The sequence below is a fragment of the Mus caroli genome, chromosome 1, assembly GCF_900094665.2.
Source record: "Mus caroli chromosome 1, CAROLI_EIJ_v1.1, whole genome shotgun sequence".
Taxonomy (NCBI): Eukaryota; Metazoa; Chordata; class Mammalia; order Rodentia; family Muridae; genus Mus; species Mus caroli.
Genome location: NC_034570.1, coordinates 56754600 through 56771093, shown reverse-complemented (window position 1 = coordinate 56771093; position 16494 = coordinate 56754600). Strand labels below are relative to the sequence as shown.

Sequence of the window (16494 nt, the reverse complement as noted above, 5' to 3'; positions counted from 1 at the left end):
GATCCTTGTCATCCGTGGGGGAACAAAGTGTTTGAACAATGGACGTGTAGAGCCTAATATGGGCCCTGGAGAACGTGAGATTCTAAAGCATTCTGTTTCAGGATCATCGGGTCTAGCATGTAACTGGAAGGGAATTTTCAACATTAAGTACTCAAGGCCAAACAAATAACAAACAAAAAAACAAACAAAACCAGTGCATGTCTGATACATGGTGAGAAATAGATACATTCTCTTGCTTGTTTTGAGGGTGGTGAGAAGACATTATTGTTTTATCCTTTGCAAGCAGAAAAAAAATCAGGCATCTTATAAAATTATATATTTGTCTCTAGTCCCACCATGGTCAAGGCACTTGAATGGCAACCCCCAGGTCAAAAGGGATCCTGGCAATGGAGGCAAACTGAGAGTCTTGCAGAAATCTGACTAATTCACAATCCTTTCCTGCAACATGTTAAAAGGACAAAATTTTTAAATACCCAGCTGACAAACATTGATGTCGATTCGATGATAAGATGACGCTGGAGGTTTGAGCCAGTGTGGTGGCTCATACCTGAAATCCAAGCACTGTAATTCTAGGAAACTGAGGCAGGAGGACCACCGTGAGTTCTAGGCAAGCCTGAACTATGAACTGAATTCTAGGACAGCGTGGGCTACAGAGTGAGGCTCTGGCTCATAAAACAGCAGAACAACACAAAACTGAAGTTGTGGGGCCTGGGCTGGAGCAAAGCATTCCTTCCCAAGGGCTTTGGCATGCAGAATAGTTTACATCATGCAAGTTGAGGAAGAGGAGCCTAACCCATACAAAGATAACAAAAATACACCGGCCTATCAGAAGTCAAGCTTGACTTGACCGAAGGTGGCGATGTCAGGCCTTTATCTTAGGGGCTCGAAATACTGGACATTCCTCTTCCCATGGGCAAGTCCCACAATTTCACTTTCAGAAATACCACTGAGTATTGGAGACAGGAGAGAAATTTGGATTTTGAATTTCTGATAAAAGCAGCAAACCCTTCCGACTGATTGTGACTCCCATGCCATCTTTCAAGTTCTTCTGAAAAAAAAATTTCTTTCCTTATTCTATTCCTGGTTTGGTGACTTCAGATTGTTTCGATTTGCAACTTTTTCTTGGCTTACCCTTTTCTAGGTGACACAGCCTGGTGAAATATACGCCATTTTATCCTTCCTTTAGGGTAGACGTGACCTTTCACTCCAGCCGTATGCTCTGTGTGCCCCAGCCTGAGGGTGCATGTGTCTCACTGTAACTCTGTAGCAGAGCCTGCAGAAAGGCAAGCTTCCAGAGCCTTCTGTATGGCTGTTTGCGTATCTGTGTTTACAGTTTCCCCTCTTTCTTTTTATGAATCTGACTGGCAAACACAGCTATGTTTGTTTGAGTTTCTTCAGTGTGTCCACCCATTTCTTCCATGTTCTGTGGATGATGGAAACTGTGTATTTTCTCACAGGACTGTAACCATAGAAATAGGGACACAAGGCAAGGCACCTATCTAGACTATATACCTTCTGAGACATCTTGGTTTTGACTTTCTCTCTCTTGTGCACTCCTGTGCTAGGCATTTATAGGAGTGACTTTCACACCAAGAGCTACTCTTCCTGATGACCCCAAGGGGGGCCCTGGACTTTCTTTCACACACTCCCAGCCTTGTGGTTTGGGTCTGTCACTCACTAGAGTATGTCTTCCAGTGGTCATCCCCCTCACTCCAGTGAGCCGCCTCATTGCTCCAGGCTCAAGTCACCTATGTATCTTAGCTGGCACTACTCTTTCAGGCTCTTCACAGACTTGCTGCCTTCTTTAAAATTCTACTTCTGCATGTCGTCTAAACAGCAGGCTGTGTCATGAATCTTTCTTGTGTGTTATATCTTTTAATGCCCTCCTATCAAATTTGTGTGAGGGATTTTTTTTCCCTGGGCCTTTCTGGAGAATGAGGTACCATACTGTGGGGAGCACTGAGATATGGACCGTGAGACCAGAGATAAACTTAAAGGCCCCAGAAGGTCTTTCATGAGCTGCTTTTCTTCTGTGGTTGAGCTGAGTGGGGAGTTTGGCACCTGAGATTCCTTGCTCAGCGCTCTTCAGTTGCATTTTTAATATAGTGACCGTGACTTGTGCCATACATACACGTACAATTTCCTTTTGATGCCACTAGAAATACAGATAGTGATCTGTGTGATGAGGGTTTATTTGAGGGTTTATTTGTCTTTCCCACAAGCCAAGGATAAGAAATCTGCCTCGTTTCTTCTTCTTCTCACATTCTTAGAAGAGGATGTTCATCGGTAATGATCTGCATCTCGCACTGGGACTCAAAGAGTTCTGGATCCAGCTACGCAGGGGGCTCATAGCAGCCCTAGCCCAGGGCACCTAGATCAGTTCCTGAGTTTACCACGGCCAGAAACATGACAGTGCATGGCAGATGGGCCATCTGTAGGTCTCTGCCCTCTGAGCGCATAGGCTCCACACTCTGCCTGCTGATCACACCTCTTCATTTGAGTCTACCTTTGTAGGCAGACACGTCCAAAATACTTAGACAGAGTGGATATAAAACGTGTGTTCAACAGCCACCGCTTCCTTCCAAGAACTGTTTAATGAAAAAGCAGCAGCAATATTACGGATAGTTCCCCTTGCACTGAACTTAACAGGAGCCAGACTTGGGTTTCTCAATGGTCGAATGACAACTTCTCCTGGGATCAGACTCTATGTTGGAATTACAGAAGTTGGGCTCCTAAAGGAAGAAAGCAAATATGGAGGCAGATCTTCTGAGGGAAGATTGCCCTGAGTGGGCATGGTGAGGGAGAATCAGGGCCATCCCTTCCTTAGCCATAGTGAGAACTGGCACGAGGCAGAGGGCACATCACTGGAAGAGCAGAAGTGTGGCCCTAACACGGCATTCAGATGAGAACTACTACTCTACTGAGACTCAGAAGTTAGTCCTGCCTGTAAAGGCCCAGAGCACCTAATGAGATGTATAGGACCCAGCCGTCAACTCAAAGAAGTGTTATGTTTTCTGCCCTGGTTTCCACTAACTTTCAGTAGCTTTTCAGGGTGTCTGAGTCCCTAGCATATGGGAAATAGGAGTTCAGTATATAGGGGTGGTAAACTATTGCCAAGGAGGAATGTCTAGGAGTCATAATTTAATTTAAAAGCAGTGACTGACCCCATTATGAGGGTCATTGTGAGATCTTTAGAAACCCTAAACAATGAAAAGATTATATCCTCCAGCCCCATGTAATTTCAAATAAAGACAACATTAAACCATGAAGAGGTTAGGATGAAGTTCAACCAAGTTCAACCATGAAGAGCTGCTTGATTTAAAAAACACAAAAATCCAATTCTTCTAAGAGATGTTCTTATATGTACACCCCCGGGCTCCTTCTCTTAGGCTGCTGCTTCATCTCTCCCCTCAAATTGGAAGTCGCTCGACCTGCCTTTTATTATCAAGGCGTTACCAGAGTCTCCTCAGACCTCCCCAGGCTCACTGTAGGTGTCTCTTCACCCGCCACCATAGTCGGGCCAGATGACTGAAGCCCTCACCACCTGATATCATCCATCGACCAAGGCTTCATTCTATGTTCCACCTCCCCTAAGACACCCATCTATGGCCTCTACTCAACCCCACTTACCTGTTTTGAAGATCTCATAGCGTAGAGAGAAACCTGCCCCCTGCCGGGCGTAGTCTGAGGTGAACTTGATGTATAACACAGAGCCTGAGGAGATGATGGTGGGCGGGGCGATGTTCCCACAGTGCTTGCCCAGGAGGTCAGCTGACTCACTGTCCCCATCCCGAATCTCAATGAAGTCATACCTAGGTGGGGACAGCAAAAAAGAGACCAGATGAGGAACGAACAGTCTGAAGACCTGGAAAGGGACCTTTATCCTCCTTGGGCTTTCCCTAGTCTTTTATAGACATTCAGGTGTTACAGACGGATCAACAAAGGACACTACTTGCTTTGGCACACAGACAAATACAGTCACAGGAAGTTGCTTTGTTCAAGCTATAGTGAATGAAAGCATGGGTGGGAGGCCTTATCTCTTGTTCACATGCGAGCAATTGCATCATTCCATCAGGGTCTCAAAGCGAGCATTGTCTTGTTTTGTTTTGCCCCCTTGGGTGGCAGCAGCATCCTTTTTATTTCTATTGTGACCTCTCTAAATCTTTGTCTCTCCTTTAACTCAGTCATTGCAAGTTACTGAAATGCTTTGAACACCAATGTCTTTCCAATGGAACAGGAGGAGAAAAATAGATGCTCCCGCGTGCTGACATGAAGATGGGATGAAAAATTACATGTCAGGGACTAGGACCCTGGGGACAGTTCAGAGGTGTTTGCTCTCCTGTCTCTTAGCCTGTTTCAGTTTTCTCCTGGGCCGTCCCCTTGCTTTTAATTGGCAGTCTCCGCATCTGTAGTTCACCTCCTTTCCTGAGATGCGCCTACAAAGTTCCCACTGGCGCTGTCTAGTCAACAGGACTTCAAAAGGCATCAGCACTAAATCAGATAAGGCAATAAAAACTTCCCCCAAAGCCTGGTGTCTCCCTGGGGACTGTGTCTGCATACCCACAACTAGTAGCCTTTTAAGAGTTAGGGCTACTTGGACTCCCATAAGCTATAGCCTGTGCTCCCTTCAGACAGAGTTCATTGGGCCTGGCATGGGTATAGATGTCTTACAGCCTTCCTTGGCTAGGTTCATAGACTGATTAAAAGAAGAGGTCCCTCTTCTTTCTGATAGACACGTTGTTTTCCGCTGGGGTGCATGCCCAACAAATGATCCTGTGTGCCCTCCTTCTAAGCTTCCAGTTGCTACTTAAATCACAGAGCTGAAGTGGAACCTTCCTCTCAGACAGGAAGAAACACATTTCTTCAAAAACCATCCATCTCCCCATCTCTTCTCTCCCTCTCTGTAGTTTACATCAACCTGCACACATAACACATAGGAAATTTCTTCCTTGTGGGCAAGGAAAGGGATTGACAATGTAGCCCTCCCTGGGATGTGGCCTCCAGCTCTTGTCATACTGGTCTGTGGGAGCTGGCTGTCTGCACAGGTGGTTGGAGTAAGTTAGAAAGGCCCGAGGCTTCCCTTCAACCTCTGGGAACCGTATTTCAGATGGCTCAGCCATTTCAGAATAAATAGGTCTGTAAAGGAAGGTTAAGGTGTATAGTTAGTTTATCCTGAGGTTCTGGAGGGATGGGCTCCTGAACCAAAGACTGGTGCAGGATCCCTGGAGAGATCTGGAGATGGTGTGATAGGGGCTTCTTCCGGAGCTCCGGAGAGATAGCCAGACTAGAAAGGCCCCAGGGTAGGGTGGGGGATCTGCTTAGGTTTTTGGTGTGAGAGGTAGGACGGATTTTGAAATGAAGCTTCCTCAATTCCAAAACAAAAGTGAAAAGACACTTGGTTTGAGGGGAAATTCCCCATCCCTCCTGGAAAGCCCCTCCGCGCCCTTCCACTGTGAGTTAAACCCTGCTCGCTCAGCAGTCACGGTCAGCTGAGCAATGCTGTGTTCGGCCACGTGCACACAAACCAAACAGCCCCTCCTCACTCCTCAGACTATATACATTTGTAAAATAAAGTGGGAAAATAAAATTTAGCGAATACATCCACTAAAAACCTTCTAAAAGAACTGAGAAAAATTAAGCTTTAACCCTTTCTGAGCCTCAAAGCCCAGGGGAAAGAGGTCTGAGGAGATAGCTTAGAAGGAATGAGCTTGCTAGACAAGAATGAGGGCCTGAGTAAAAGCCTCAGAAGCCAGGTCAGGATACAGTACCGTCTGTCTATGATCCCATTGCCCCTATTGTGAGACCAAAGGTAGAGATAGGAGATGCCCGGGATGCTTGCAGCAAGCTAGACCCTGTCTCAAACAAGGGAGAAGGCAAAAGCGGACCCCCAATGATTGCACTCTGACTTCATACACGCACTATGGGGCACCAGCACCTTCATGTGTGTGTGTGTGTGTGTGTGTGTATGTAGTCACACACATACTACATACAAATACTTTTAAAATGAAGATACAACAGTAAAAGAGAGCTATTAGGAGTGTTCTCCCTCAGTTAGGAGCTTTGCATGACTGAACCTCATCTGCATAAAGAGTTACTACAGTGTCTGGCACTCAGTTTGTGCTTAAGGAAACTAACTGGTTTGTCAAATTCTCACACCCGTTTTGGAGGCAAAGAGGTTGAGCCATGCACATAGATGATGCTTCTCTGAAGAGACAGGGATCCAGGAGTAAGTAGGAATTCAGTGACTGTGGAGATGGAAGCTCTTCAAACATTCGGAAGGTACTTTTTTTTTTTTTTTTTGGCAAAAATGGGACAAAGTTATCCTGTATGTAGCCTTTAAGCCAGAACCTTAGGATATTTTTTTCCCTAAGAAAACAATCAGAGAGTGGTGTGAGGATGTATATACATCGTTATGAGTGCTTTTTAAGAAGCATATGAAAAGTGAGAAGATGTTTCCCTTATAAATAGCATCATGTTGAAAAATCCAACTCCAGAGGGCGAGCAAATCAATTCTGGTGTATTTATAAAACGAAGAATTCAGTGGCTACAGAGAAGCAGTGTGGCAGGTCTGGACTTTTTTGGCTTTATAGGAAAGAAGTTCAGGATATACTATTAATGTAAAAAGAACAGATTTTTAAAGTCCATCTTAAAATGTACACATGAATGTTCTTGCCTAAGCAGCCAGAAAACTGAAGTTGGAAAAAAAAAAACCCTACATGTAAGATGCTAGCAGAGCTACATCACCAACAGGGTAACTCCACTTTCTTTGTTTTCTTCTGCTATCTGAATTCTTATTGTAAGTTCACTTTCCTCCGATAAGAGTAGATTCATAAAAAGAGCTGCAGTCCTGAAGTTTTCAAAGTAGAAACGCTGAGAAAAACAATCCTTATGATTTATTTGGGATGGGCAAGCTGTGCTTGCCAAAATCCTGTCCCTTGGGGACTGAAACGGGAGGGTCAGAGTTCAAGGCCAGTTTAGGCTATGCAGGATTCTGTCTCAAAAAATCCAAACAAAATCCCCCCCAAAAATTAGCAGATAGGTGTGGATTCTCTTCCAATATCACTTTACCATCCATCTCATTGAGCTAGAGTATGTAGAACAAAAACCACACGAGTCATGACATGTCAAAATAAAAAGAATAGTATTTCAGATATCATACTCAATGAATAATATTTTAAAAATATAATTAAAAAACCCTGATATGTGGCTTATGTTGGTGTTTTACATTTTATTTACTTATTTATCTATTTACAAAGGATACTGAGATCTTGCCACGCCACTGGCTAGTCCTCAGAAGTGGGCTGGTTTTGTCAGGCTGCCCAATCACCTTTGGAGTCATTTAAAGAATGATTGACAGAATCGGTCTGAAGGAAGGCAGGGCTACCAACAAAGGCCATAGCTGCCATTGCTAAGGGCTTGCCTCAGGTCACTCAGTGACCACACCGACCCCATGTCTTTTTGGTAACCTGGCCAGCAACAAACCCATGTTTACTTTATCTATACACACCCAGTGAAGGTGGTGTACATTGAACAAAAGTTCCTCCAAGCCAGTGAGTCACACTCTCTCTGTGCTTTTTAGTTAAGGGGACCCCCCTTCCCCGAATCGCTTTGTGAAACAAATAACCAGTCCTTAAATTTAGGAAAACTGTTTTTTGTTTTTTTTTGTTTTTCTATCACGCATGCTTGAGGGAGACAAGACCAGGAGTTACAAGTTGGCATGCAAGTTTGTTCTCCCTCCAGGGTCCTGGCTGCACCCTGTGGACGAGTCCCACCTCACCATGTGGCCTTCTAGAAGGGCTTTTGATAGAAAGGGCACAGTCCCAGTGACTCGCTGGCTTCATGTACAATGTCTCATTTACCTCCTGTGTGATAGACTCATTTGGGGAAGTTTTTTATTATTAGGGATTTGCTGCAGCTGGAGCAAATCTCCTTAGAAACTTCAGCGTTGTCAGGTTCATTTGGGAAGGGCTCGGAGGAGGCTCAGGAAGTTTGTGGCTTTGGAATAAACGCAGGCTTTGCATGCAGCCTTGGATCTCCAGTGTTTGTTTGATCCAGAAGTCTGGGGTGCAGACTCGAGCTTCACCCCAAGGACAGTGAAACTGGATAACTTGAAAGTTACCCTCTTTCCCAGCCTATGACTGCCTCCCAGAAGCCAGCACGAGGCAGCTAACAGACATATTAACTACAGTGTTTGCATTTCATTATTCGTAATCTCTCACAAATGAAAAAATTCCTTTCGAAGCTTTCACACTACCTCTTCGTATTTTAGTTATTTATTTTCTTCCCCTGAGTCAAAGTGGCCATCTTTAGCTCATTCTTGTTGTCTCGCTCAGACGGTCGGTCGGTCCCTGAGTACTTTCTTTCCTGTAACTCACAGCTTGTGACATCTGCACTGGCAGCGGGTGTCTGGAGAATGCTTCTTCCACTCTCTCAGCTTCAAAGTCTTTATTTTTCCCCCCAAATCCACATTGGGGATGGGGGAGGCAGGAATTGGCATCAAAATATGGGCAGTGGAATTAATGTTCTGAGTGGGGGGGGGCGAGGGAGGGAGGGGGAGAGAGAGAGAAAGAGAGAGAGAGAGAGAGAGAGATGCCATATCTCCCTCCCATCACATGGAAAACATGGAAGAACTCTGTGTCCATATCTCTCTGTCCCAATAGGTCACCCAGACTAGGCTGGCTACTGCTGATGGTGCGGAAGGCTCCCCCTGGCTAAGGCCCTTGTTTAGAGCAGTTTAAGGTCTAGCCTGGGTCTTGGCTGCCTTTCTGGGTGCACATATGTTTGTGAGGATCAGGTTTTATGCCTAAGGCACAATCCTTAGGTCCCTATAAGGACATTATCCCCAACCTCAGGATTTGGGTCTATACATCGGAATGCCTGCACCCCAAGAAACCACTCTTTGGCAGATGAGCCCTGCCTCACATCATGTTGCTTGCTCCACAGATGGTTGTGACATAGACTGAGAGCTTCCTCAACCCCTGGGCCCTTGCCCTGGTTCTTTCTCGAGTCTCTCATACTCCTTAGCTCCGTCCATGGCTGGTTCCAATCTTTTGGGCTTAAGTGCAGACGCCATTCCCAAGGCCTCTCCTGTCTTTCTTGGTCAGGTGGCATCCCCTCATTTGTTCCTCCCGTTCTGGGGAGGGTGAGCCTGTACACTTGATAATTGCTTAGCCCTGTCTCTTGTACTACAGAGGAAGCAGGATGAGGCCAGACTTGGCTCTTCCTTGGTAGATTTGAGATATTTTGGGGTCCTTGGCATAGGCAGTGATCACTGTGTATTGAGGGAATAAATGAAGCCTGGATTTGCAGTTGGCGTTGCGTGTTGGGATGATGCTTTTCAACTGGGGTGATGGGTCGGTCCCTGCTGTACCTTCTGCCTTTGCGCCCCAACACATCCACTGAGCTATTCTGGTTGTATGTGAAAACCTAAATGTTGCTTCGTGACACAAAGCCATGAAATATAACATTTTGTGGAGAAGAAACATCTCAAAACCTGCTGACAGCATTTTCACTATTAGCGGCAAACAAATCAACTATAATTAAAATGCTGTCAAAGTGATTGGAGATTTTTCTCACACTTTCAAAGTTCCATATTTCATGAGTGGATTATCCAGGCCAGAGAATTTACCACCTCCCGGAGTGCCTTTCTTCCAGGAAGCTCAAAGACAGCTACAAACACTGTCTTATTAATCCTTACATTAAAACCTGCAGGGAAAATGCGAGGAAATGCCATTACAGTCGCTTGCAGCTCCCAAAAACCTCCCAACAAAGAAGCCGCCTGAGACACACGGAGGCTGCAGGGCGGGTCTGCACAATGTTGAGGTCTCTGGGAAACACAGGCCCAGAGCCAGGCCACCTGCTTCTTGGGTCCAGCCCTTACAGAGAAATTGGCGTGCTGTCAGATTATCTCTTTTTAAAGAAGTATATCTCATTTCCTTGCATTTCTCACTTCCATTGTTACTACTCATTTAGTAAGTAAATCAATGGAAAGTGACCATATTTTATTGAGCAATTACTACGGAGCTAGACCCCCCCCCCCGTTTTAGATAATGTTTCATTTAACCCTAACTTAATACATACTGGGCTGGCCATGATTACCACTCATGTGGAGAAGTGTGAATGGAGACTCAGGTTAACAGCCCAAGGTGATGACCAGGAAAGGTCAGGGGTAGGATTTGAACTCAGGTGACCTCACTCTGCCACACAGGCTTCACCTCCACCCTCTTTCTTCACTCTCTGGAAACACAGGATAGCACAAAAGCAGGAGCGGGGCCAGGAGGGAAGAAACCTTCCTTCCTCGGGCTTCTACAAAATGGGCAGAAGTATGGAGCGACTTCACAGAACCCTGTTCTTTTTTCTCAGTCATTCTGATTAAACAAAGCCCGCAGGACGTGCCAAAATTAATAGACAGATCACCAGAGGGAACAGGGAGCAGATTTGAAATGCATGGCTTCAAGATTTGCCCAGTGGAAATGCAGCTCTTGTGTTCAGATGGGATAACGCATTAATTTCTGTAAGTGCAGTATTTTTATAAGCGTGTGTACACCCGAATGTGAACATATGGCCTGTTGAGTGAGAAAATAGGATCCAGTGTATTTATAAGAGCTTCAAGTACCATCCACATATTCTAAAGTCCACAAATTTCCAGTATGGTCCATGCAGGAGTTTCAGTGTAATCGTGCACTGAAATGTTGTATCATCTTCCCATGCAGACATATTTTTCCAAGGAAGGGCTCTGTGACAAAGCCCACCTGAAATTATTATTACATAGATCCATGTCCAAGAGAGCGCAATGAACTCTGGGAAGAAAGCTTTGCAGACAGAGCCAGTTAGTCCGAGGCATTAGCTACTAGTGAAACCACAGATGAGACAACTACGCTCTCTCCATCTCAGTTCTTCATCTATAAAATGCGAACAATTCCCTACCCTTGAAGCTGGTTAGAAAGACTGGAAAAGTACAGTGAGCCCCAGCACAGGGCCAGATGCCTTGGAGAGGGTTATTTTTTATTATAGCCACCATGTTAACATAACACGATGGTGAGAGATGAGCTGCATACCTGTATGTACACACACATACACCAGAGCATCTTGAAGACAGAAGAAGACATGAAAAACCTCACTACAGTCCTGGTGCTGCCAACCTTGCGGGTATATTTCCACAAATCTACCTCTTACATAAATCCATGTTGTTGAATTGTTGAGATGTATTTCATTCTTGAAGTTCTGAGCCTGGGATCTGGGTCCAGGGTGCCAGGGATGGGTTCAAAGCCACTTATCTTCCACCTACTGGGTTTTGTTTGCTTGTTTTTGAATAGGATCTCATATTTCAGGTTGAATGTTCTGTGTAAGCAAGAATGGCCTTGAACTAGTGATCTGTTTTCTTCTGTCTCCTAAGTGAAGGGATTACAGGTGTGTTCCACCATGTCCAGTTTGTATAGCAATGGGAAGTGAACCCAGAGGCTTTGAGCGAACATCTACCAGTTGGGCTATATCTTCAGTCAGAAAGGCTATCTGTCTGTCTATGTATGTATGTATGTATGTATGTATGTATGTATCTATCTATCTATCTATCTATCTATCTAAACTATCATCTACTTATCTATCCATCATCTATCTATCCATCATCTATCTATCTATCATCTGTCTGTCTGTCTATCTGTCTGTCATCATCATCTATCTACTTATTTATCCATCATCTGTCTATCTATCCATCATTTGTCTATCTATCTATCTATCTATCTATCTATCTATCTATCTATCATCATCATCATCATCTATCTACTTATCTATCTATCCATCATCTATCTATCTATCTATCTATCTATCTATCTATCTATCTATCTGTCTATCTATCTATCTTTAAGTGATGTTGGGCTTAAACCCAGGGACTGAACACTGGAACACCCCACTACCACTGACTGAGAGCTCTAGTCCTCATCTGCTGTGTCTGGAGCAGTGAGGTACTCGTCTTCTTGTCAGTCTGTTGAACTGAGGCGCACAATTAACTCTGGACATGGGTTGACACACAGTCAGTCCTCAGTGAGCAGATGTTGTCCCCACAGCTATGATTGTCATTATTATTCATCTACCTCTAAAGTCTCAGTGGGTCTACCACTCAAGGGTTGTTTGTATGTCTGCACTAGGGCCCAGTGCCTTTTTCCACAGCAGCTGCGTTCAGTTGCGCTTTCTTCCTACATTTCTTCAAGCCACAAATCTCTGATGTTTGCAGCTTTTTGTCTGCAGTCCCCTCCCAGCCAGGGTCACCACGCTCGTTAGGAGGGAGGAAATCTGACCACCCAGCAAAGGAAGTATGCACAGAGAATAACCCAAAACAAACTGGAGGAGTTATTCTACAAAACCTTGAAGGCAAGAAAGTGGAAACTGCAAATACCATCTATTTATAATCGCTGCTTGTTTTTCCACAGAAGCCCCAGGATGATGTAGGGGCCTCAGGACCTCATTGTTCCCCGGGTCGCAGGCTGCCAAGAACCCTCTCTACGTGAGGAAGGAGGCTGCTCCTGACACAGTGTCTGATAAGTCTTCTGTGGGTCACTTTCAGAAAATGAAGGGCACACAACAAAGCCACTGGTGCCCCTGCCCTGCCCTGCCCTCAAGTTGCACACTGCTCCCCATACTGCCCTGGCTTCCCAGCAAGGTACATTCCTGAAGCTGCAGAGCCTCAGATCTGTACCAGCGGGTACTCCGGAGGCTGTCTGGATAGAAAACACTTGCTTATGTAAGGGGTGATTTTTTTTTTTTTTTTTTTTTTTAGGCCACTGGTGAAGTTGAAGGCTTGGGGCTGGCTCTTTTCAGCATGACTGTCAGAGCTTCTTTTTTATGACTATAGAATCCTCATTCTTTAGCTTCAACTTCAAGAGCCCCTTGCAAGCGTTCTGTAATGATGCCGGAGCACTAAGTCGGTAACAAGGGCCCATAGACCACTCTCTCCTCACTGGCAGCAGTAACAGCAACTCAAACTCTAATGTTGAAAGTGAAACCTGATAGAGCTAAGACTTGCTAAGTTGTCTCATGCTGGCCCGGGTCTATCATGCTGTCCTGCCTTGGTTTGCCTCACCTCCTAAATGGGCACGGAGCTCATCTCTTCACCTCTTGGGACCAACTAGTGGCATAAAGTAACGGATAGTCATTGAGGGGAACTCAGAGCACGTCATCCTGAGCCCCTGGTGTGCTGGCAGCATCCCTCCACTTGGCTGAGGTGACAGCTCCCTCTGGGCAAGGAGCCCACTACCTCTGCCTCCCGAAGGAGCCAATTGTAAGAGAGAAATCAAAGCCTCCCCATCTGTCCGAAAAATGGAAGCCTGCTGGGAGATGTTTGCCAGGCGCCAGGGAGTCAGTCATCAGGTCAAAGTTCATCTGAGTTTCCTGGGGATAGGATCCCCGTCATTTTACTATTCCCCTAGCCTCTGTCACAAGACCTGGAAGACACAGGACCTGTCTGAAAAATGTGCTATGAGGAATTCCAGGACAGAGGCACTTTGGGAGCAGGTGGCAGATGTGGCAGTCAGAGTTTGGATCCTGTTCTCTTGGCGTTTCAGGTTACAGAGAGCTCAGAGCTTCCCCTGACTCCAGGGGCAAACTGTCACTACTGTGTGGTAAGCACCGGGCTGTGGAAATAACAGTTACACACTAAGGTCCAAGCAGGAAGGGGCTGTAGCCACGCCAGGATGGAGATTCTGAATGTGGCCCTTGGTGGCCAGTCAGCTGGAACTGTTTCCTCCTCTCAAAGTGCCACTTGGATGCTGTGTCCTGATATACATCCTGAAACACTGTGGCGGCTCTCAGCACAAAGCCAAACTGGGTCAGGAATGCAAGTTACAGCCCTGGCCTCGCTGCACGGTGGAAATGCATGTGTTAAAATCCCCCATTTGCTGGGCACGGAAGTAGCACCCAGGAATATAGGGTGCTGTTAGACTGAGTCTCACTGGACCATGAGGGAATACGTCTAGAAAGGGCACACGCTTCTATAAGAAGAAAGGCAGGTTGCAGGAAGTCTCCAAGGTAGCCGGAAACTGTCTGGGTTGAACCATACTTAAAGGACTTATTTCTCTGGAAGCCGTAAGCAGGCCACTTGTGGTGTGTATGGATCAGCTGGATGGCTGGTCACCATATTGTGATGACCAGTGGGGACACCATTGCATGGAGAAGACATTAGTGCTGGGGATGAAGTCTAAGAGCCATGTGTGGAAAAGAGGCTTGCTAAGAAGGGTACAAGAGTGAAGACGCCCCAGAAGAGAAGTCCATACCCCAGCATTTAACCCACAGCCTGCCCTGGGGTTGGATGGAGTCTTGTATCTGGCAGGACCAAATAATAATAATAATAATAATAATAATAATTTCTTACCCTCCCACAGTTCTCAGAGGATGACACACAGATAAATCACTTTGAACTTTCAGATGAAAGGTGCTCCATAAACCCCAGGTCTCATCAACTGTAATTGTTAAGAGTAATTATTTTAATGATGATAATGGGAGAAAGGGGGTGGGGCAGGAAGAAACCTCCTACCTCAAGACAAAGAAAAACTCTCCCATTCAAACCTGTGCCATGTTTTTTTTTTTTTTTTTTTTTTTTCTGGTCCTAGGCTGTCTCTATCCCTTTCGAACAGCCAGTTCCTGGGCTGAAATATTATTTACTGCTTTCTTTTCCAATAAAACAATTATTTGTTCCATGGTTCTCCCTCTCACCCCCTCTCCACTGTGTCTGGCTTGGCCCTGACAGCTCAGCTATGAACTGTTTACATGTCTCGCTCACCCGCCCAGAATCTGGTTCAGCTCCATTGACACTAAAGGCAGGGGCATTCTCTGTGCGTGAGGAATCAATTACTTCCGCTGACACTCCATTACTGGCCTTCACATCTTAGGATTCCAGATGGAGAGAAAAGGTGGTAGTGGTGGGGACCCAAAAAGGGTGTGTGTGTGTGTGTTGGTGGTGTGTGTTGTTGTATGCATACGTGTTTGTGTGTGGTGTACTATCTGTGTGTGTGTGCGGTATGTGTATGGCGTATGCCTGTGTGTGCCTGTGGTATGTGTGGTGTGTGTGTGTGGTATGTATATGTGTGTATGATATGTGTTGGTTTGTGTATGTGTGTGTGTGTGTGTGTGTTTGTGTGTGGTGCATGGTGTGTGTATATGCTGTGTTTGTGTTTGTGTGTGTGTATGTGTGTGTGTGTGGTATGTGTGGTATATGTGGTGTGTGTATGTGTATTTGTGTGTGGTGTGGTATGTATGTGGTGTGTGTATGTGTGTTTGTGTTTAGTATGTGTGTGGTGTATGCCTGTGTGTGTGATATGTATGGTGGTGTGTGTGTGTGTGTGTTTATGTATGGTATGTGTGGTGTATGGTTTGTGTGTATATGTGGTATGTGTGGTATGTATGGTGTGTGTGTGTTTATGTATGGTGTGTGGTGTACTGTTTGTATCTGTATGTGGTGCACATGTGTATATGGTGTATACTTGTGTGTATATGTGATATGTGTATGTGTGTGTGGTATGGTATGTGTAGTGTGGTGTGTGTGCGTTTATATGTAGTATGTGGTATATGTAGTGTTTGTGTGTAGTATGTGGTGTGTGTGTGGTTTGGGGTGTGTGTGTGTGTGTGTGTGTGTGTAGGAGTCCAGGGGACTGGGGGGCAGGGGCAGATGAAGACTATTTACAGAATCAGGCCTCTAGCTTGTCCTTTAAGACATAGAAAGACTTCTCTTTCCTTGACTGCCTTGCTGGCATCCACAAGTGACCTCATGGCAGGAAGAGGTGAAGCAAGGCTATAAACGGAGCAAAGGAATGGATCATGGGATTCTAAAGGAACCTGCGCTGGACAGCAGGTGACTGCTCTCAACGCTTTGAAGCAGGCATGGAGAGGCAGCTGAGGGCGGTCTGGCTTCCAATCCAGGCCTCCTGCAGTCCAGGTGTGTTCTCCCAAAGCCTCAGTATTTCCTTCTGGTCAGTGGGAATACTGGTGCTGAGCCCACAGCTTGCTATGGGAGATGGCTGTAGATAATGTCTGCCGCCTTTGAGAACACATGGGTGTTTGCCATTGTCTAACTGATGATCTTCCCCCACAAGCACACAGCTTGGCCTCTGACATGCAGAGCTGGAAACTTCCTACGGCAGTCCACGATGCTTGCCTACACAGCCACGAGAAAGGCCTTACACAACTGTGTGCTTTTTCTTTTACCATGTGGTCCTCTTGAACCCAAGCCAAACCTGGGTCTATTTCTTTCTTCTTTTCCTTAGTTTCTTAAAATTTAATTTTGACCCAGCTAACTTTTTTTTTCAGGGATTTTCCTTCTAGGAAAAAAAATTTTTTTGATTATGTAAATTGAATACAGGCATCTATTCTGCAATCAACTGGGATGGGTTGTGAGCCAAAAGGTCTCATAATGAAGGGCGATTATGAAGGTTTTGGGTTTTTTTTTCCTAAAAGACAAGGGCTGTATGTGTGTGATAATTTACCTAGGCATGAATGGGGAAAATGGAA

The 16494-nt window shown here is 45.4% G+C and overlaps 1 protein-coding gene across 5 annotated transcripts in view; it reads right to left on the bottom strand.

Annotated features, from left to right (window-relative positions):
* Positions 1–16494, bottom strand: part of Nrp2 (neuropilin 2) — a 113328-nt gene that overhangs the window by 74050 nt on the left and 22784 nt on the right. For all 5 annotated transcript variants that reach the window (XM_021168306.1, XM_021168222.2, XM_021167901.2 and 2 more), the window contains exon 3: positions 3631–3812. In XM_021168306.1, the coding sequence (XP_021023965.1) occupies positions 3631–3812 (182 nt within the window). The remainder of the gene's footprint in view (positions 1–3630; positions 3813–16494) is intronic.